Raw genomic sequence first — 20,192 nt, 5'->3', positions numbered from 1 at the left:
GAAAGCGGGAAAAGAAAATAAAATAGACGAGTATTCACTTTTAATGTATGTGTATTAATTAATTAATTATTAACTTTAACATAGCAGAAAATATGAAATTTAAAGATCCAACCAGGATTCAATATGCTGTGCAATTTCAACCCTAGCAGCCTTCAATTGGGGTAAATCCTCATCAGCAGCTGGATACATATCGGCGCAATGGGCAGTACCCTTAATTAAAATCGCAGGGGCATTTTGAGTAACGGTCGAAGTAATTCCAAGTACATGCCAAGGGTCCACAGTACCATGGACAAATACCACATTACTAACTTCAATGTCCAACGCCCCATATAAAGTATTTGTTCGTTCAGTAACATAGTCCAAATATGTGCTGTTGAATTTTGCCCCAAATATGTCTTCACATTGCTTAATGGAAAAATCTACTGGAAATTTGTCACTAAACACCTGGGGCTTTTTGTCTGAGCTTTGGTAGAAGCCAAATTCATTGCAAGTTTGGAAGGTCCACTGTCTGCTCCCTTCTGAGGTAGCAGCATCAAAACTAATGTTTTTTATCTCAGAAATCATTTTGGAGTACATAAAGTCAAGGCACGTCTGATTGGTAGCATCTAACATTAACTTATTAAAAGTTGCAAGTCGGTTGATTTCTTTTACTTCAGAGTTATTATTCATTATGTTACAAACAGTATCCAAAGTTATATTGCCCAAGGCAGTACCTTTAGTGCTCAGGCGATTGTCTTTGTTATACTGGGCAATTCCCGCAAAATTGTCTGCTAAAGTGCTAAAGAAATTTGCAATATCTTGCTCATTACCAATGCTGGCTTCCAATGGATCACATAAATGAAACAAAGGTGTCAAATTCTTGATTAAATCTTTGCTTTGCAGAAGTAAATCAATCTGAGCAAATCCTTCCTTTACTGCAGTGTAACATAATTCATCCACATTTTTCAGATCATCTGCTACCACTTGGAAATAGTCCTGAAAATCAGGAATTGCAAGTAATGGACCACTACTGCTCACTGACCCATGAATTAGATGAGGGTATTTCAATCTTGCCCATGCAGCTAAAGAACCTGGATAAGATCCACCAAAAGCAATCCATTTAACATTTGATGATAAATTATATTTTTTGTTCATGGCATTCACAAAAATGGCCAAGTCTGCTAATGCTTGTTCACTGGTTAAGTACTTCAAATTGTCAATACTTAAATCTTCTGTGGGATGACTTTTTCCATAAAACCGATGCTCTAGTTGAAAGAGTATAGCTTTAAACTGCTTTCCATATTCAACCCATGCTCCATTACTCATCCACACATCTGTAGCCTCACCTTCACCACCAATCATTAAAAAAGCCACATTTTTTTTGTCTTGGTCACAAAATTCATCATTAACATAGTACCTTTGTTGCCATGTAGATGTGTCTCCCACATCAAAATGGTTTAAATCCTGAGTGAACCATCTAGTGAAGTTTCTTGGTTCATATTTAAAGTTTTGTTCAGTAGAGGTATGTCTGGGGATTCCAAGATTACCATCTCTGGCTCGACCATTGTGAAAAAACCGCCATGAATGTACTGAACTTGAAAGTTGTAGTACAAGGAGAAGGGTGAAAACCAAAGCTGAATAGAGAGACATTTTATGATTATATCACAGCACAGATTTGGTCAATTTTCGATTTTTTACTTTCTTTGTTCTTTATCAGAACCCACTTAATATAAACTTAAAATAGAGATGAGATTACGGTTGTTGTTTTTATCTGACATCCGTAACATTAAAATAAGAATTTAGGTAGCTTCTGCTTTAATCTATTAATAATTATTAAGTATGTTTGTATTAGATTTTTCCTTTCTAGAGTAATTCAACTCACGTTTTGAAAAACTGTTAACATTTGTTGCATGTTACGACTGAAAAAGTGTGTTTATAATAAAAAACATTAACACACACGCAGCAGTGTTAAGTATTAACTTATATTAAGTTGAGAACAGTTTCAGTCACTGTGAACTTCACTGACGGTGACAGTGAAAATACCCTCCCCTTACACCGCATCATTCACCATGATAAACGAAAAATAAAAGTTTTAAGGAGCATCCCATTCTAATAACCAATTCTGGCGTAGGTTCTCAAACGCATTTAATGATTGTGTGGTGTTGCCAAGTTGTCCCTAAGTGGCTAATGTGTTGTTATGCTTTAAATGTATATACTACTATAAAAGGAAGAAACCGATTTATTATTAAATAAAAATGATTAAAAAATATATCTAGGAGAGCGATTTATTCGAAAAAAAGTTGTCACAAAACAGATTTACTACTAAACCACATCAGAACAGTGATTCTACAACATATTCAGTTATTCCATTATTCCTGGTTTGAGCATCGTATTCGTTTTTTTAACAATTATGGCCATTACTACTTTTCACGCCACCAATTTTACATTATTTTAGTTATCACTATATATTTGTTAAGAGAATGATATATAGTTGTCATATAATTTGTTAAATAAATTAAAAAAGTTTATAACATGCACGTTTAATTAATAACAAATCAATTTCTCCACAATACATTACTTTTACATGAAAATATGCTCGTAATTTTAAGTACTTGACAACATCGCATTTAGAAACTTTCGGATTTTCTCCAATGGGATGTTGCTTTTGTACAATAACCTAAAAAATTAAATATTAGTAGTTGTCATATGACAACCACAACGTCTTGCTTGACCCTATGAACGTATAATATTAATTTAGCTTTAATCGTTTTTCCCTCAATTGAATCTCTTCAATTTCTTCGTTAGTAAGTTTTCAAACTACTGCTACAACATGGGAAAAGGATTTAACAATTATATGTGTAAAAAGTTCTTCCATCCTGCCTCCCGAGATAATCTCAAAAGAGTAAGTTTATAATAAAAATAATCATAACCCATTATGATGAATTTATCCATCCCATAACGTATAATATAATGCAATAATGAATAGTATTTTTCTGTCTTTTGTACATGTTGTGTAAAAAGCTTTGCACAGCTTATTCAAAAGGATTGGTGAAATTTGCTACGTAAATTCTTTCCAAATAAAATCATAGAAATAAATTACTTCTGCAATATCATTATTAACACTTACTTGTTGTTTCTTAGGTATGGATGGCAGAACAAAAAGCTGAAGCCTATAAGAAAAAACAGGAAGAATTGAGACAACAATATGAAAAAGAACAAGATTTGCATGACAATAAGGCCATGCTCAGCAAGGAAAGCAAGGACAAACTTGCAGTCAGTTTTATGTATGAACCACCACCAGGTAAATTCTTTGTTTTACTGCGAAGGTTTTTCTTTAAAGTACTTCCATTCTAGGTGCTCGTAAGGAAAGAGAGAAGGAAGATGATGAGCCAGAGTATAAATTTGAGTGGCAAAGAAAATATAATGCCCCTAGAGAAAGCTATTGCAAAGGGGATCAAGAAATCAGAGATCAACCATTTGGAATTCAAGTCAGGAATGTCAGATGTATAAAATGTCACAAGTGGGGTCACATTAATACTGACAAGGAATGTCCTATGTACAGTTTGTCTATGAGTGCTGCCAGGTAATTCAAACAGCCTCAAAATTAATCGTCCTTTTTCTTCTCTACCCTTTTAATTTATTGTGTTAAATTTTTCTGTAATAAACTTTTAAAAATTTTTAGATCTTTAGAAAGTTCATCTATTATGGATGAGAAATCCTTAGTAGCTCAAATGCTTGAAGATGGTTTGGCATTAAAAAAGCAACATGTTAATACTGTTGAAGCCAATAAACATTTATTAGTAAGTGAAGATGAAGATGAGAATGACGAAACAAAGTTTCTGAAATCTTTGAATCGGAAACAAAAGAAAGCTCTGTTGAAGTAGGTATTTTTTGAGTTTATTATTAATTCAGGTTGGACTAACTCTCTTATTTGATATTACAGGAAACTTGAAAAAATAGAAAAGAGAGAACGAAAAGCTGAGAAGGAGAAAGGTAAAAAGAGAAAAGCTAGTAACAGAGATGAAGGGAGTGAAGATGAAAATCCAAGAGTTAAATCTAAGAAGCATCAAAAATGAAGTTTTCAATATGTTTATTATTATTATTGAGGGTAAACTCATTTTTTTTGTATATAAACTTAAACGCCTTCATTTGGATTAGATTAGATGGATTAGATTCAATGTGGCTGTATGAAATAAATGATAGAGAATGGCCCATCTGCCATTAAAAAAAAAAAAGGAGAGCAATAAAGTAATTCGACCTGTTCTACTTAACTATACTCTATATGTATTATAATAATTAACTGCTCATAAGTGTGAAAATAAAAGCAAATTTCAGTGTGCTCTTCCAATACATACTACGACACTTAGGTTATAAAACATACATTAAAATTTCACTGAATTACAAATTATAATCTAACTCGTATCGCAAATATTGATTCTTTGGATCGTTTGCTATCCTGGGATAGCCAGCCACTAAAGCATCTTGTCCACCAATGTATAACGAGTTATAAATCTTCCAGTAGACATCTCTGACTTTTCTTGCCGGGTGGAACAATCCCTAGAGAGAAATAAACGTTTATTATTCTTCACAAATTGTCATTAATGATTATTCATACTTGTAATGTATATTGCAATATCTTAATAGGCCCCAGAGCCACTCTCATCCCCTCAATAGCGTCCATAAATGCTTGTACTAGGTGAGGAGAGGTCTCGAATATATTCGGCCACACATAATTCAAAAGATGAACCAAAGCATCCTCGCATCCAAAACCGTATACGCCTAAAGCCATGTGTTTTATTGCCGCACACGCGGTTTGTCTGTGTACTAGGTCACGGTCCATTAGGGCGTCTTCTAGGAGAGGTGCAACTGCGTATATGTAGTCTTTACCTGAAAATAATTATGGGTAGTTTACATACTAGAAAAAATTATTTTAGTAAATGCATTTTCTTACCCATTTCTCCAATATATTCAAACAAAAACGAAAGCGACTTCAACACCCCATTCTGCACGTTTAATTCGGGGACTCGGTACTCGTTCATCAAAGCTGGTAAAACGGTGAAAGGGGAGCAAGTTTCTGCCACTATGGCGATAGCCACAGTAGTGCACACTCTGTTTTGACGTTCCTGTACTTTCAAATTATTGAGTAAAGTTGCCAAAACGTCGTGGGGACCGATAGCTTTGGCAATGTATCCGAAAGTATTTACTGTAGCTCTGCGAATTGCTTTTTTGTGCGCTTTTAGGAGCTCCAGGAGTTCGAAACAGATTCGCATCCATTCTCTGGCTGAGACGTATTCGGGCCCCCTGTCAGCTATACGACCTACTAAGTCGATGCAATTTTCCTGGACTTTTTCGTGACGATTTTTCAGGATTGGCGTTAGGCGAGGCAACAAATCTTTGATGGGCGGAGTCATTTTAGTCATACCTGAATGGAGAAACAGAGTAAAAAACAGATTTTAGATATCAAAAGATTTTGTTTTATCGGCAAATCCATAAGAAATGTAACAGTAATAACTCTGTATTTTCTATTCTTTCTCGTTTAATTCTGCTTTTTAAAATCAAAATCTTACCAATAACATTTACTATAGCTTTCAAAGCCCCGAGAATCGACCCTAACACTTCAGGATATTCTTCGCCCAAATACTCATACAATACAACCCCCAAGTGACCCATCAGTTTCTCTTCTTGACAAGTCTTCATTACCACCGCAATCCTATATTAAGTAACAAGAAAATTTATGCACGAAAATGAAAATAAGTGTATTATTTCTACCTGGAAATTAAATCTGCAGCTTGCTGTCGAACTTTGGCAGATTTATTATTCAATCGCCAAAGTATTGTGCCACAAATCTGAGGCAAATATGGTTTCACACGCTTGCCTAATTGGTTTACTATCGTGCCGAAGCCGTTAAGCATTACGACATCTTCAGTGGTTTGTTCTTGGAACGCATATAATATACCTAGAAAACAACAAATGAAAGACGCGAAGGATAAAAAAAATGTACTTGCCATCGATAAGTTGCTCTTCCAACCGGGAATCTATATCTGCAGCTCCCAAGTTGCCCATTATCTTTTCAATACTCTCCATGACCATTTTTCTGTAGGCTTCATTCTCATCCTTGAGATCATCCACTATTCTATTAATTATTTCAGATGCACCCACTTTATTAGCAATTTCAACCGTAGTGTCAACCAATTGCCTATAATTTCTTCTATCCAAAGCCATTCGATGATTCCAGAAGTGCTTAAAAAACTGCGGTAATATCTCTTCTTTAATATATTGGGGCTCCACACCGTCAGTGGCGCAACACTGCTTGACTACTTTCAACACAATCTTCTTCATTTCTTCGTCTGGAGACTGAAACTCTCTGATCAGAATCAACATCACTTCTCTGGTATAGTAATTCGCATATTCGGCGTCCATGAGAGGAATCAAGTAACCGATGGCTTTTAGAAACGCGGCTAACCCTTTACCTCTGTGAGTTCTAATACCTAACAAAAACGTTTTAGATATTTTCTAAGATTAATAATTTGTAAAATACCTTTCCACAATGGTTTTAATACAGAATCGAAACTCTCAATTCCATAAGGAGTTGCAGCTTCGGCCAAGGCTGCTATACCCAAAGCTGTGATGGTACGCACTTTTTGTTGCTCGTCCACTAAACCGTGTTCAATAATTTCGACGAGCGATTTCAAATGGGGTAGGATGGCACAGCCCATCAGAATAGCAATTTGTTGGACGATTTTAATACCCGTGTGACGAGCCTGCCAGGATTTCTTGGAACGGCAAACAGCTTTCAAGAATGGCAGCAGGGAAGGAATTCCTAAAAATAACAGGAGAGGTGAATTTTAAGATAGCTAATTAGGCATTATACGGGCATAATAGATATAGAAGAGGAGATGGCGTTGCTGTTTATATTAAATAAATTTGTTGTTGATTTTGGTAATGCAATTAATATGTATCTATGATGGTTTAGTTTTAAGTTTTTTGTATCATGTATGTCGTTTTATCTACGTGTTTTTGTCGTTTAAGCCTGTGTTCGTATATCTCATAGCAGAACACATAAAGAAAAGGTAATAGCAGCAAATTAAGGAAATCCTTCATGACAATCATTTTATATATCACATTTAAAATTAATTTGAAATTAAAGCCATTTATTATTATTATTATTAGTTAGAATTAACTTGCAAGGACACAACACCGAAAGAGACGTGAAAAATGATAAAACAGAAATACATATTAACAAAAGGTTGTCAATATGGAGAAATTATAACAATTTAAATACAACTGACCACTCCGAATTATTAAATATTCGTTCTCAATCTGTTACAAATAGATAAATAGAAACAAAATTATAACTTTTACTAATATTGATGTGCTCGTATAGGAAAGCTCCGAATTTAAAAGTTCAAACTATTATACACACCCAAAGCAGAAGCAACTACAGCAAACGCCCTAGCCGTCGTGTTTCTCACATACTCATCGATGTTGTCAATATCAGGCCTCATAGTGGAGATCATAGTGGCCAAGCCTGCGGCCTTGGCAAGATTGGAAATGATCTCTCGCCCTTCGACACGGGCATAGTAATCTTCATCGATCAATAATGGTTCGATAACCACTAAAATTTTGTGTACATAAGGTCTAACCAAATCGTCCAACTTGTACAGAATCCTGTCAATGACTTTGACCAGCAAATGCCGCTCCTGATCTTCGAGGGTAGGACTCATTAAGAGGGGTAAAATTTGGTTGAACAAGGGGCCGGCACCAAATTCTCTGGCTTTATCCGTTATTTGTCTTAGAGCCGCTTTTCTCATCGGTGGAGTGCCGTTCTTGATTTTTAATAATAGTTTCATGATTTTGCGTTCTTTCTGCTCATCAGGGCTCAATGCTTCTTCGTCCACGTCGACCAGCAGTTTATCGAAATACTGCGCGTCTTCTGGTTTCATGAAGGGTAAGTTCTGGCCTTTAGGCTGGTTGTCCATATATTTCGCAGTCTTATCTTCGGCTTGAATAAAAAATCCTACGGGTGTATTTCCTACTAACGGGGTAGGAGTGGCCGTGAGCTTTCTCGCTGGTGTTCGTATGGGAATATAACCCGCGGGAGGTGGCAACACCTTGTAACCCGGAGGGAACATGGCGTCTAATTCCTCGTCAGAATATGGCCGGTTTCTTTCGTCTATTTCACGTTCCCATCTAAACGCCTGTAACTGCTCAGGCGTCATTGATGCTAAGTGTCCGGGAGTTGGCGTCCCCATCGCCATTGCTTTTACCCCAACAGGGGTGGATCCACCAGGAGTCAACATGGGGGTGGCATGTCCAGGAGTTCCGTGAGGAGTTTGCGGAGTCATTGCTCCAGGAGTCATTGTGGCATTTGACGGAGTAGCAGCGGACGGTGTTTCATCCCACCGAGATCGACGTTTTGATGCTCCAGGAGTTGGAGTTTCCTGAATCAGATCTGCTCCGGTTCTGTCAGTTCTTGGCGTCTCGGCCCATCCGCTGGAATGTCCCGGAGTTTCTCTTTCGGTTTTGGGTGTTTCGTCCCAACGATTTCTCCGAGCAGAGGCTTTGTCGTGGCCCGGGGTCTCGCGGCCTGGGCACATAAATTAGTTGTAAAAAAAATATATAATAAAGGTATTTACCAGGTGTGGCAGCTCCAGGAGTAGCATCCCATATACGAGTGGATTGTCCGGGAGTCGCCCCAGGTGTCTCACTTCCTTTATGGCCGGGAGTTTCGTCCCAACGAATATCGGCTGGTGTTTTCTAATAAATTAAAAATGTTTGAAATAAGATGCAAATAGTCGCCACTAGAATATTTACATCTCCCTCCCAAACAGGAGTGGCCGCCGTACTCGGAGTTGAAACTGACAAAGTTTTCTTCTTGGCTGGAACAAATGATTCTTCGACAGTTTGATCCCAACGGCCTCGTTTTTTAGGTGCAACTTTGGCGTCACCGTTTTGCGTTTTCAAACTTCCTTCTTTAGCTTTTTCTACTATTTTTCGACGTACCTAAAACCCACGATGATTGGTTATATCTTTCTCATATGTGGCCAAGAATAAGATTTCTTATTCCTAAAAGAAACCTACCTCGTTTTCTTCGCCCTTCAAAAGGGTTTCTTTCATAATCTGAGTGTACCCTCTAGCATTGATATCCGGCGTCTTGCCACCTGAAATCAGAGCAAACCCAAAAAAAAATTAGTATGCAGAAGCACTTGTTGGCAAGATAAAACTGCCAAATGGGCAGGAATTTTTTATATTATTTCCTGTTAAACAATTTTCAGCTGAATAAAAAGCAATATTTATTAAAGAATACTAATTTTTGGGAAATTTTACGAATCAAAAATAGAATACGATATTAACAGAAAAAAATAGTACTTTTGAAAGTTAAATTTTTATTCAGCTTCTCAATACTAAAAAATCATTTGACACCACATTTCCTTCTACATTACTATTTACTCTCCAATCGAAAAGAAATTGTATTAAAGACAAAATCTTTTGATTATTTTATCTTAAGAATCATCTCCAATTGTGGCTCTCATAAGAAAATGTGGCGATCAAATAATATACGTACGTGCTGGCTGGATCTCCCATAATAATCAGAGCTTTCTCGAAATCTGTTGGTCAAATTGAACCTAGAAATAGGCTGGGGTAAATTAATAATTTTCTGAACATTACACACACCCTTTCACACTTGGACTGATATAAAGGATAATCATCAAAAAAAAAACTGAAGTAGGCGTTAAAGCATTAAGGGGAGTCTCAAATAATTTAAACTATTATCAGTGATCGCTCAATGTTTGACGGTAAATAGCATATCATTTAATCAATGGTCTAAATTTATGGTTCACCACCTACTGTGAGGTTTTTTTCTTAATGATAACCGGTTTCTTTTACCATCAATTAGGTAGTGTAATATATGCCGAGATTCCGTTCAGCAGTTATCTCAACCTCATCTTGTCAAACCTAAATCTGGATCTCCATTGAGAACAAAATGAGCAATAATTAGTCTCTTGTTGCAGTATTCACTTATCAAAAAGTTGAGTATAGATAGGTATTTTCCTGGACCTTTTAAGCAGTCACATTCAATTCTACACATTCATTCATTGTCATTTGATACCCCAATTAAGGAAATTTTGATTTCTAACTCCTTTCATGAATATTGATGTTAAAATAAGGAGAGAAAACAAGACTTCCTTTCAAAGTTTAATAAAGTCACAGTATGTGTTTGTCACAACATAATCACTTATTTGCTATGCCATTTTGCATAGGAAAAATTGATCAAATATCAATACTTAAAACAGAAACCATAAATATTAAAATATTCAGATTCTCTAACGAAATTACTTACCATCAGCAAAAGGATCAACCCTTTCAGGTGAAATAATCATAATCCGCCTTTTCTGTCTGTACTCATCTTCCCTGTCTGCAATAGTCAGCCTGCGACGATCGGCAAATGGATCATAATCCTTTTCACTCTATATATGAAATACATTCATTACAACAATTTATCATAATTTATTACTAAGGAGGTTTATATCTGAAGTATTTCTTTTGAAATTCGTTTAACCTTGCAGTGACCACATATTTTTTTTCAATAATTTAGTTGCTGTTGTTTTGAGAGACTAGGCAGGAACAATAAATAGTAAAAATTAATTTGTTATAAGGTACATCCAACAAATTAGTTTTCTACTTTTATAAATGCATGAAGGGTGTTCCAAACATGCATATGTGTTACATTTGTATCATTGCAAATACAACTAATTTATTTTTACAGCCTTATATCATTTAACAGTTTGTAAATAGTCCTGTATACTTAATAGTATTTTCCCATTGCATTAATATTCCCCAACTTCTCAAGTTTAAAAGTTTGACTTAACAGTATTGATCATAGCAACCTCAAATATATAAACGTATGACTGTCCATGTTACAATTATTTTGTGACTGTGTACTGGGATGGTGATCAATATACTACCTATCCCCAATTTGAATTAATTACTAAATTTAATTGTCTTATTAGTTAAGCCTCTTTTAATGCCTATTTAAAAAGACAATAAAATAACGAATGAAATTAGGCTATGGATCTCTTAAATAGAGGGCTGATTAGTGAAGGGTTAATATGTTTCTTACCTGAGCAACATCATTTAGCAAAGCCACAGGAGCTCCTAGCCCGGTTCTTTTCTGAGAATAGCCCACGTCCTCCTCATCATCATCAACTTCATCATTAGCAGCAATGGAGGTTACATACCCCTCATACTTTTTATCTTTGCCATCATAAATTTCACTATCAAAATAGCCACTCTCTCCTAAACTAACTCCTTTGTCAGTTTCCTCAACAGGTAATTCCTTCTTTTTGCTCTGCAAATCTCGAATCTGAGCCTCGATATCTACAAACAAGAGCATGGACTGCAGTAAAGCGCTAGTTTTTTTTAATGCTTATTTACCCTCATGTGTACGCGGAACCTCCATATTTTTAGCAGTAAATGTAGACCATTGATTTGGGATACTTTTATAACACAATTAGTAATAAATGGGTTTGGTAAACTGGCAAATAAAGTCTTCAAACGTACAAAAAGCTCTATGTTGAGTCGGATTGAGTTTTCCTTCTACCAAAACAAATCGAATGGAAAATGGCTGAATGACACTTGGTGACATGTGACATAACATTTTGAAAAGTATTTGATTAAAACTTAAACGTAACCGCACTTTTTAGCAAAATAATTAAAATTTTACATACGTTTTAAAATCGAAACTGTAAATTTATTTAAAATTTAAAAAAATCTTTTTTTTTCATATTTAAGTCAAATAAAAATGTTTGTTAGAAAACGTTTAGTAATGTTTCCTTGGAGTGCAAGAAATATTCTTAAAAATGTGTCTACGAACTCCAGATATCAGATTAAACAAAATAATATTCAGTGTTTTTCATTTCTGAGGAACAATTCTTCACAACCGGGATTTTCAAATCAAGATGATACAACAGAAATAAAAATGTGTACCAAATCCTCTGTTGGTAAGGTAACCCTTGTGTCATTTGATATATTTGTATATTTTAATGTTAGAAATATAGAAATTTAAAGCTCAGTTGAAGGTGTTTAGTCCAAGTTCTTGAATCATTAAACTTCCAAGCCTAAAACTGAGTTAATACTCATGTATTATGAATGTACATAAGAAATTTGTTCATGTCAGATATTTTGTTATTGAATTTTGTACATATATTAAAGTTTATGAAGGTTACATTTAGGCAAACTTAAACTATAAATCAACATCTCGACATTGTTAACATTAAATATAATCTATATGTCATAAAAAGTTCAGTTGACTGATAACTGGCTCTATGTTCTTGTATTTTTAATTTTGAATAAATAAAATTACTGCCTTTACATCTCCCAGAGGGGGTGCTGGTAATGAGTAGGGGTAGTCAAGTTACAAAGAATATGCTCCAGCAGTTTCTCAAGTGAACTTTGTATTATGTATAAATGGTGATTCATTAACAATAAAAAATCTGAAATCTTGACATACTACATGCCAAATGATGACAGTCATAGATAATTCTTACAATTGTCACTAAAAATTGCAATTTAGAAATATTGTACTAGTACATGATGAAACGTTCCAATTTTGGGTGCAAAAATTGTTCAAAAAAAGAGAAGGAATCATATATATTACATATAGAATAAGATTTTATATAAAAGAGTCAAGTAAATTTTTTTTTTTTAATTATATATTTGATAAAGTGTATTTTTAAATAGACTCAGAAAATACAAACAGTTTACCAGAAAATTTAGAGTCAATTACCAAAGGAGATAAGGAACTGGAACATAAGCTGAAAGTTATAATGTTAGAGGTAGAAGTTCTAAGGCAGAGTGGAAAACCAGTTCCAGATAATGATTTTATCACCTTAGAAATGTGGGAATATTTGTTAAGCCTTTCCTCTAGAAGTGGAAGAACAAAATATTTAGAATTCCTGTTTAAAGTCACTAAGAAAAAACAAAGAGATTTGGTATGTGCAAAATTGTTTTACTGCGTTGTTGGCAGACATGGAATGTACAAAATTGTTTACAAAAAAAATCGTAAATTTTTGCAGGAAAAGAAATTAGAAAAACGCAAGGAAGTTGAAGAATTTATGTCTAGAAAAGAACCAGCTGTAGCATTGCCAGTTGAAGAGCATGCTTTTAAGTATGCTCTCCAATACAACAACATATTTACACGTTTCAGAGATACCACCATAAACCGTTTCTATAATAGAAAATTAGTTGAAGCAATGCAATTTGGCCAAAAACTAGTTGTTGATTGTGGTTATGAAAAAAATATGACTAAAAGAGAAAATTATAATACTGGCAAGCAGCTCATGCTATTATTTTCTGAGAATCGTGCTCATGATGGTGAGAATGTCAATAAACTATAGAATTTTGGAAGTCATTTGTTGTAATTACAGAACCATTTGACATTCATTTTACTGGTCTAAACTTAAGCGGTGATATTACAAAAAGTTTGGAAAAGAATATTCCTACAGTCTTTGAAAAGGACTTTCCTATAAATATTCATGAAAATAGTTATTTGGATTTGTTTTCTAAGGAAAGACTAATTTATCTCACTCCACATTGTAGAGAGGAAATGAGGACATTCAATCATGATATGATCTATATTCTTGGTGGCATTGTGGATAAGGTACTAAGTTTTTTTTAAGTTTAGTATATGAAATTTTACATTTTATTCCTACAGGTTAATAATGAACCAATCTCATTAGCCAAAGCGAAACGAGAGGGTCTGACCATGATGAAATTCCCTTTGGACAGATACTTGCAATGGGGTAGTGGTTCTGGTAAAAGTCTGACAATAAATCAATGTGTAGCAATTTTACTTGATTTAAAAAAAACTGGAGACTGGAATTATGCCTTGAAGCACGTTCCCAGGAGGAAGTTAATTGATCCTAGCAGTGACAATAAGTCAAAATTGTTATTTGATTATAAACCACAAAGACGTATTGTACCAGAGAGAAGAACCAATTGGCGGCCTGGGAATAGTTCTAAATCTCTTGGAGGAAAGGTGAAGAGTTTTTATGATGAATAATAAAATTTAGATTTTTTGTTTAATGCCGTTTATTTGAATACTTCATCAAAAACTGCGAGTTTAAAATCTAGAATTTTACATAACTAATATATACAAAATATTGTACAATACCTATAATTGAGGAGTACAATTATGATTAAGTTTAATTACGATTTAATTCCTTCGCCTTCTGACGCGAGAAATTCTCCAGGCATTGGGTTCTTCGTATTTATTATACAGTGGTTCGAGTCGTTGATTTTTCTTGAATTTACTAAGCTTGGTTGGGTCCGAAAATTTAAAGAAAGCTGGGGCAAACTCTACCAACCATTTGGGGTCAATTGTAGTGACTTCCCGCATATATTCCTTTGTCGTGCACACTAATTCGTGGTAAATAACCCTGAGAATTTATCATTATTGACGTTGAAAGATAGGCTCTCAATAAAACTTACCATTCTGGCTGTCTATTAAAAAGGGCACTGGAGGGATGAATATAGACGACTTGACTGTCTACTAGCGTTCTGTAACCCTCCTGGGGATCTTTTTTTGCAGCATTCCTGAAAAATCCTGAACAAATGGCCTTTTGCACACGTACAGTATTTCTTTCAGCTGATACTACGTCCAGTTTATGCCTAAAAATGTTATTGTTTAACAAATAACAGCATTCCACTCATTACCTGTCCATGATTCCCAACAGTTGCTTGCGCACATCCTGAGCCCGTTTCAAAGTCCGAATTTGCACGAAATTTTCGTAACACCAAGCGTTGGAAAATTTATTATTTTTCCAACTATTATACACCGCCAACAATGTTAAATGGTCCCCTTCCGGCTGATTAAATTTCGCTTTTTTCTGATCGGCCAGTGCTTGTTTATCTTTCGGTCGGTAAAACACGTTTTGAACCGAAAGCATGCTGACTATGGTTAGAATCTCGTCCGAACATTGCAGGGCCACTGACATGATTAGCATTTTGGATAAATTAGGCTCCAAAGGAAATTCAGCCATCTAGAACAACAAAAAAAAGGACAAAGTTAAATATGTCAAAAAGACATTTTTTTTTGTACTTACTCTACGACCTAAACGGGTTAAAAGTCCTTCGTCATCTAAGGCGGATAGCGAATGTAATTGTTCTAGTGCCATAATAAGTGACTCTACAGGGGGGGCGTCCATGAAATCGAAATGCAATAAATCGTTAATGCCCATGGTTTTTAGTTGAAGTACCTGTATCGATGGAGAAAACGTTACAAATAAGTTAGTAATTCATTGAAAATCTTACAGTAGTAGCCAAATTCGTGCGCTGAATTTCAGGAACTGGGGTAGGCAACATTTCATCCCTGTAAGCACGTTCCGTGTATAACCTGTAGCATTTTCCTGGGCCTGTGCGACCAGCTCGTCCAGCTCTTTGCTTGGCTTGCGCCTAAAAATAAATTAATAAACATTTTATAGTAATCACATAACGCCCCATTTTGCTTCTGTTCTGACCATGAACGGTACGTTTAAATATGACCATTGAAGTTTAATGCTTCAAATAGTTCAAACCAAACTAAAATAACTTGTTGTTCTGGCAAAATGTCCCCTGTATTGAAGAAAAGTACTATAAAAATTGGCAAATACGACAGCTATCGTGAAAAAATGTGTGATAACGTCAATACTTTGATGATCAGTTGAGTAAAGGCAAGCAAAGCGTATCCAAAGCATAAGCATTTTTTTCTCCACTTTGAATTACAGTAACAACTTACAACCAAAATATTATATTATATTATTTTAAAAAAATTACCTGAGAAATCGGAGTGACCACTAAAGAATCCATTCCTGTTTTTGAGTTATAAACTTTTTGTTTCACAAATCCCGGATCTACTACATAGAAAATACCGTCTATCGTTAAGGAAGTCTCAGCAATATTAGTCGCTATCACTACTTTACGACTCCCCGGAGGGGCTGGCTCAAATATTCTGGTTTGCATTTCTGATGGTAACGCCGAATATACGGGTAAAATTATCAATTCTGGTACTTCAGGACCTAAAAAACGATTATTATACTTATTAACATTATATAGTTCAACTACTTCTCAGTAATGACGCTTACCTAGTGACTTCATCCGCTCGTATAAAATTTCACATGCGGTATCAATTTCCTCTTGTCCAGTTAAGAACAGTAAAATATCTCCTGGGGGTTCTCGAAGATGAATTTGCATCACGGTGATCAAACTGGCGTCCAAATAGTCAGTTTCCGGTTCTTTGGTATACAACACTGCTACAGGAAATGTCCTACCTGAAATGAACAAAATTAATTTACAGTTTTTGCCTTTTGGTTTTTCTACCTGGTATGGTAAAAATTGGTGCTTCAAAGAAATATTGCGAAAACTTGACTGCGTCTAGTGTTGCAGATGTCACAATGAGCTTTAACTCTGGTCGTTTCGTTACCGCCTGTTTCAACAAGCCAAATAACACATCGGTGTGTATGGTCCTCTCGTGAGCTTCGTCTAACATTATGACTGAATAGCCTTTGAGGTCAAGGTCCATAAGACATTCCCGCAGTAACATCCCATCTGTCATGTATCTATAATGTAATTATAAATTATAAAAAGCCTGTATAGAAGCGTACTTAGTTTATTTACTTAATAATAGTCTCTGGACTGGTGCAGTCTTCAAACCGAATCGTATAACCGACTTCTTGTCCTAATCTACAACCGAATTCTTCTGCGACCCTTTTCGCAACGGACATTGCGGCCACACGTCGAGGTTGTGTACATCCAATTTTTCCTCTAGCAGTAAATCCCTCTTCTGCCAAATATTGCGTGATTTGTGTGGTCTTTCCTGAGCCAGTTTCTCCGATTACGATCAAAATTTGATTATCTGTAACCGCCTAAAACGAAAATATATAAAGTGAACAAAAAAAAATCAAATAACATTACTTTTCTCAATTCTTCTTTTAATTTGTAAATAGGCAATGACTGTCGTTGTTCAATAATAGTAAGATTAGTCTTTTTCCCAAAGGAAGACTTTTTGCCGCCTATGACGTGTTTCTTCCACTCTGGAAGATCTTGCGACTGCAAGCCGATGCCTCTTGACGGAATTGCTTTAGATTCGTCTAAAAAATAAGTTTAAATAAACTTCATTAAGAGCAAAAATAATTTTGTGTACCTTCAGGTAAAGGATCGATCCAAGTTTTATTTTTGCCCGATGGCTGCGAGTCCACCTCCGCTTCTCTTTGTAGCATTTTTTGTTCTCTTCTCTCTTTGGATAAAGCGGACTGCATCATTGCCGCTTGAGCGAGTGAGCCATCAGGATTCTTGACTATTCTATTAAAAATTGGACTCAATAAAATCTTATTATATAGAATAAAGTTAAAAAAAGGAAAAAATATGTTCAAATATAAATTATTCTTTTTACCTGACTGGACTTAGGTCGTGTAAAGCTCTACCATGACCACTAAGGAACGGGGGCTCATCTTCGACTAACTCAATTTCAATGTCCGCCTCTCCATCTTCCTCATCTTTCGGCAACAAACCAGTTTCATCATCAAAATCCGGCAGTTCGCTTTTATCGATACATCCAGATGAAATCATCTACATAATCAGGATAAGTTTATCATCATGTTTAAAACAGACGGAATTTTTTTCCCAAAAATTAGGTATTAAATAGCCTTACTTGCTTAATCTCCCATCTCTCAGGGCTAGATATTCTAGTAACTCTCTTTCTAGAATCTTCCTCTCCTTCGTCCAAACTTACAGGAAGTCTAAGTACTGACGTACTATTATGCATAGGTCTGTCTGGGTTTCGATCTAAAATCAAGTACATTATTATTTTCTAACAAGAAGTAGATATTGGCAAAAACATTGAAAAAGAGGTTATTTTTCGGTGCACAATAGAATGAAACTGTAGCCTTACCTTTATCTTCTCTTTCCTGAGGAGCATGTGACAATGGATTCAGATCCTTTCCAGTAAGTTGATCCACATCTTTCATTGATAAGGAAACTTTCTGACCAGTCACAGATAGCACCTTAACCTTAACAAAAATACGATATATGATACATCTTTATATATGTAATAAGTATAATAAGATTTTCACCAATATAATAAGATGGGTAGCAGATTGAGAACAATGAAAGGCTCTGTTTTCTAAACAAAAACACATGTATATGTTGTAAGCATATTTTATTATTTTTTAAGCTTGTTCTATGAGAGAGATAGTCATATGTAAAGATGTGCTTATCCATGCATGTTACAGGCAGATATACTGTAAACCAACAAATTCAGCTATTATCATTATCAGTAAATAGTAGTAATCCATTTTTCCATAATGATTCTATTTACAATTACTAATTTATCTGTTTTCCAGGCATCTACTTGTGGGATGCATAACCTGCATATCTTAATATTGGACTATCTTTATATAACACAGCCTTAAAAAAAGCTAAAATTGAAAAGTAAATTACCACTGAAAATGTAGTGTACAAATTAAGAAAATGTCACAAAAATATATAACTATAAGCAATTTTTCTCTTACCTTCACTTTATTGCCTCTGGAAACAACCTCAGACACTTCAGACACCCTGCCCTCAGCCCTTAACTGAGAGATGTGCACTAGACCCTCCCATCTTCTTCTTAACCCTTCTAATTGAACGAAACAACCAAATGGCACAATGTTTGCCACTTTTGCATTATAAATCTAGAAACACCATTTGTCATATATGAATAAACATTTATGCAAACTTTAACTTACTTTTCCTGGAACTGGATCATCATCCAGTTCAGGACTGATTTGGTTTTTATCATGACTCCTACTCCTATCCCTTCGATTTCTTTCTGTAGATCTACTTCTGTCTCTCCTGTACCTGTTTCTGTCCTTTGATCTGCTCCTCATCCTTCTCCTGTTTCGGTCCCGATCTCTACTATGATCTCCAAAACGTCCTCGATCTCTAGATCCTGACCTATACCGATTTCTATCTCTTCGATCATCATGTCTTCGACCTCTTGAACGAGATCTATACTTGGATCTAGATCTATGCCTGGATCTTGATCTTTGTCTTGATCTAGATTTTATGAGAATTAAAACATACAAATATGAAAAAAAATAGACTTACCTCCTTCTTTTTCTGTCTCCATCACTTTTATTTTGATTGGCTGATGGGGCCTTGGCCTCAAATTGTGCCATAAGGTCTGCAACAACGATATCATTATCTTCAGTTGGCTTTTTCCCTTCTTCCTGATTGGCAACCTTCTCATGGTCTGCCCCATCATTTAAAGGTATTTGGGGCTCATTTGGCAATGCCAAGCCAGGAAACTTTGATGCCAAATCATCACTGGAGTCTGATACTGCACTCTGGCCTTTGGATTGACCCTTTTTGGGTTTCATATGCTGAATAATTCGCAACAAGTTTGAAATGAATGAATCTGAAAACTCGGCTCCATTTTCTGTAAGAGCTTTTCTAAAGGAATCAAGGGTGCTGTTTTTTTCTGACAAATGGATTATGAATTCCGCTATAAGAAAAAGAGGAATTGAAGTTATGAAGTAGTACATATATAAAAGAGAAATTTGTAGTAAAACAGATTTTTTTACCTAGATCCTTGTCATTCATACCCAGATGATTTTCAAGTTCTGTACATATTTTTGAGACTAAGGATAAATATTCTAGTTTCTCAACTTCGTCCATAGCTTTCGTATAAATTTATACAAGTAGACCCAGTGTGGCGGAGCAACTGTCACCTGTCAGGCTTGACAATGTGACGTACCCTAGGGTGACCCTTCGGTTCTCTAGGTACTCCAGAACCTTTTGAAAAAATCTTCCCCTAGCACTTCCGGCAGGTCATTCTAGAACAACTACCAGAAGAAAAAAAAGAGCCTGGGTTAACCTGCACCTGCGCGGCCCCCTTTTTTTTTGGGGTTTTTATAGCAGGGGATCTGGGAAGACTATAAAAAGGAAACGTTGTAATTCTCAAGGGCAGACACGGCGAGATAGGTTTTAAGTATCGTGCGAGATTTATTGTCTTCTTTCTTCACAATCATATTTGCGAGCTAATTTGTACAATATTTACACAAGTGCTTACTCTATTCCTACAACCTCCGTAAACGCAAGTAGGGTAGTGAAAGTGCCTAACTAGCAAACCTCCGACACCAGTGAATAAAATAATGAAAAATGTGAATTACTATACGGTTTATTAGCAAACAAAAATT

At 35.5% G+C, this 20,192-nt stretch overlaps 5 protein-coding genes across 8 annotated transcripts; 2 read left to right on the top strand and 3 right to left on the bottom strand.

The window, feature by feature from the left end:
- Positions 1-33: 33 nt before the first annotated feature.
- LOC136343529 (putative serine protease F56F10.1) lies at positions 34-2,091 on the bottom strand. Of its 2 annotated transcripts, XM_066290310.1 has the most exons (2): positions 1,862-2,085; positions 34-1,613 (listed from the first exon to the last, which is right to left on the bottom strand). In XM_066290310.1, the coding sequence occupies exon 2, from the start codon at positions 1,339-1,341 to the stop codon at positions 100-102; it is 1,242 nt and encodes a 413-aa protein (XP_066146407.1). In that variant the 5' UTR covers positions 1,342-1,613; positions 1,862-2,085; the 3' UTR covers positions 34-99. The 2 variants fall into 2 exon arrangements, with proteins under 2 accessions (XP_066146407.1, XP_066146398.1); XM_066290301.1 differs by having other exon boundaries at positions 34-2,091.
- A 576-nt stretch (positions 2,092-2,667) lies between these two features.
- On the top strand, positions 2,668-4,318 carry LOC136343615 (corepressor interacting with RBPJ 1). The gene is made up of 5 exons (XM_066290457.1): positions 2,668-2,881; positions 3,121-3,280; positions 3,334-3,562; positions 3,662-3,859; positions 3,923-4,318. The coding sequence occupies exons 1-5, from the start codon at positions 2,810-2,812 to the stop codon at positions 4,053-4,055; spliced, it is 792 nt and encodes a 263-aa protein (XP_066146554.1). The 5' UTR covers positions 2,668-2,809; the 3' UTR covers positions 4,056-4,318.
- Sf3b1 (splicing factor 3b subunit 1) lies at positions 4,053-11,594 on the bottom strand. Of its 2 annotated transcripts, XM_066290194.1 has the most exons (14): positions 11,416-11,594; positions 11,102-11,358; positions 10,322-10,448; positions 9,061-9,140; positions 8,794-8,982; positions 8,616-8,736; positions 7,403-8,566; positions 6,518-6,799; positions 5,985-6,467; positions 5,749-5,935; positions 5,547-5,689; positions 4,931-5,401; positions 4,595-4,866; positions 4,053-4,536 (listed from the first exon to the last, which is right to left on the bottom strand). In XM_066290194.1, exons 1-14 carry the CDS (start codon positions 11,438-11,440, stop codon positions 4,378-4,380), a joined length of 3,960 nt encoding a protein of 1,319 aa, XP_066146291.1. In that variant the 5' UTR covers positions 11,441-11,594; the 3' UTR covers positions 4,053-4,377. The 2 variants fall into 2 exon arrangements, with proteins under 2 accessions (XP_066146291.1, XP_066146299.1); XM_066290202.1 differs by lacking the exons at positions 10,322-10,448; positions 11,102-11,358; positions 11,416-11,594 and adding an exon at positions 9,545-10,310.
- Positions 11,595-11,664: 70 nt separating this feature from the next.
- Positions 11,665-14,064, top strand: rswl (roswell). The gene is made up of 5 exons (XM_066290355.1): positions 11,665-11,981; positions 12,721-12,971; positions 13,056-13,353; positions 13,407-13,639; positions 13,694-14,064. The coding sequence occupies exons 1-5, from the start codon at positions 11,783-11,785 to the stop codon at positions 14,039-14,041; spliced, it is 1,329 nt and encodes a 442-aa protein (XP_066146452.1). The 5' UTR covers positions 11,665-11,782; the 3' UTR covers positions 14,042-14,064.
- A 6-nt stretch (positions 14,065-14,070) lies between these two features.
- Positions 14,071-19,854, bottom strand: pea (ATP-dependent RNA helicase pea). 2 transcript variants are annotated; one of them, XM_066290211.1, is made up of 18 exons: positions 19,578-19,854; positions 19,102-19,498; positions 18,741-19,050; positions 18,525-18,686; positions 17,906-18,023; positions 17,666-17,799; positions 17,408-17,583; positions 17,159-17,316; positions 16,930-17,105; positions 16,633-16,880; positions 16,336-16,574; positions 16,101-16,286; positions 15,793-16,034; positions 15,292-15,432; positions 15,084-15,236; positions 14,695-15,020; positions 14,470-14,649; positions 14,071-14,417 (listed from the first exon to the last, which is right to left on the bottom strand). In XM_066290211.1, exons 1-18 carry the CDS (start codon positions 19,669-19,671, stop codon positions 14,195-14,197), a joined length of 3,663 nt encoding a protein of 1,220 aa, XP_066146308.1. In that variant the 5' UTR covers positions 19,672-19,854; the 3' UTR covers positions 14,071-14,194. The 2 variants fall into 2 exon arrangements, with proteins under 2 accessions (XP_066146308.1, XP_066146317.1); XM_066290220.1 differs by lacking the exon at positions 19,578-19,854 and having other exon boundaries at positions 19,102-19,177; positions 19,236-19,358.
- Between the last annotated feature and the right edge of the window lie 338 nt (positions 19,855-20,192).

The sequence above is a fragment of the Euwallacea fornicatus genome, chromosome 1 (genome assembly GCF_040115645.1).
Source record: "Euwallacea fornicatus isolate EFF26 chromosome 1, ASM4011564v1, whole genome shotgun sequence".
In the NCBI taxonomy this organism is placed as follows: Eukaryota; Metazoa; Arthropoda; class Insecta; order Coleoptera; family Curculionidae; genus Euwallacea; species Euwallacea fornicatus.
Note: the sequence above shows the minus strand (reverse complement) of the source record. Positions and strands in the feature narration are given on the sequence as shown.

What these genes read in the sequence shown, in the direction of transcription:
- pea (XM_066290211.1), bottom strand. Translation starts at nt 19,671, where the DNA reads ATGGACGAAGTTGAGAAACTAGAATATTTATCCTTAGTCTCAAAAATA. An exon ending in TCAGGAAAGAGAAGATAAAG is followed by an intron (nt 17,800 to 17,905) that starts GTAAGGCTACAG and finishes ACTTGATTTTAG; the next exon opens with ATCGAAACCCAGACAGACCT. An exon ending in CACGACCTAAGTCCAGTCAG is followed by an intron (nt 17,317 to 17,407) that starts GTAAAAAGAATA and finishes AATTTTTAATAG; the next exon opens with AATAGTCAAGAATCCTGATG.
- Sf3b1 (XM_066290194.1), bottom strand. Translation starts at nt 11,440, where the DNA reads ATGGAGGTTCCGCGTACACATGAGG. An exon ending in GGTTCCGCGTACACATGAGG is followed by an intron (nt 11,359 to 11,415) that starts GTAAATAAGCAT and finishes TCTTGTTTGTAG; the next exon opens with ATATCGAGGCTCAGATTCGA. An exon ending in GGTTGATCCTTTTGCTGATG is followed by an intron (nt 9,141 to 10,321) that starts GTAAGTAATTTC and finishes CTCTGATTTCAG; the next exon opens with GTGGCAAGACGCCGGATATC.
- LOC136343615 (XM_066290457.1), top strand. Translation starts at nt 2,810, where the DNA reads ATGGGAAAAGGATTTAACAATTATATGTGTAAAAAGTTCTTCCATCCT. An exon ending in CCCGAGATAATCTCAAAAGA is followed by an intron (nt 2,882 to 3,120) that starts GTAAGTTTATAA and finishes GTTGTTTCTTAG; the next exon opens with GTATGGATGGCAGAACAAAA. An exon ending in TTGTCTATGAGTGCTGCCAG is followed by an intron (nt 3,563 to 3,661) that starts GTAATTCAAACA and finishes AAAAATTTTTAG; the next exon opens with ATCTTTAGAAAGTTCATCTA.
- LOC136343529 (XM_066290301.1), bottom strand. Translation starts at nt 1,629, where the DNA reads ATGTCTCTCTATTCAGCTTTGGTTTTCACCCTTCTCCTTGTACTACAA.
- rswl (XM_066290355.1), top strand. Translation starts at nt 11,783, where the DNA reads ATGTTTGTTAGAAAACGTTTAGTAATGTTTCCTTGGAGTGCAAGAAAT. An exon ending in TGAGAATCGTGCTCATGATG is followed by an intron (nt 13,354 to 13,406) that starts GTGAGAATGTCA and finishes TTGTAATTACAG; the next exon opens with AACCATTTGACATTCATTTT. An exon ending in TTGGTGGCATTGTGGATAAG is followed by an intron (nt 13,640 to 13,693) that starts GTACTAAGTTTT and finishes TTATTCCTACAG; the next exon opens with GTTAATAATGAACCAATCTC.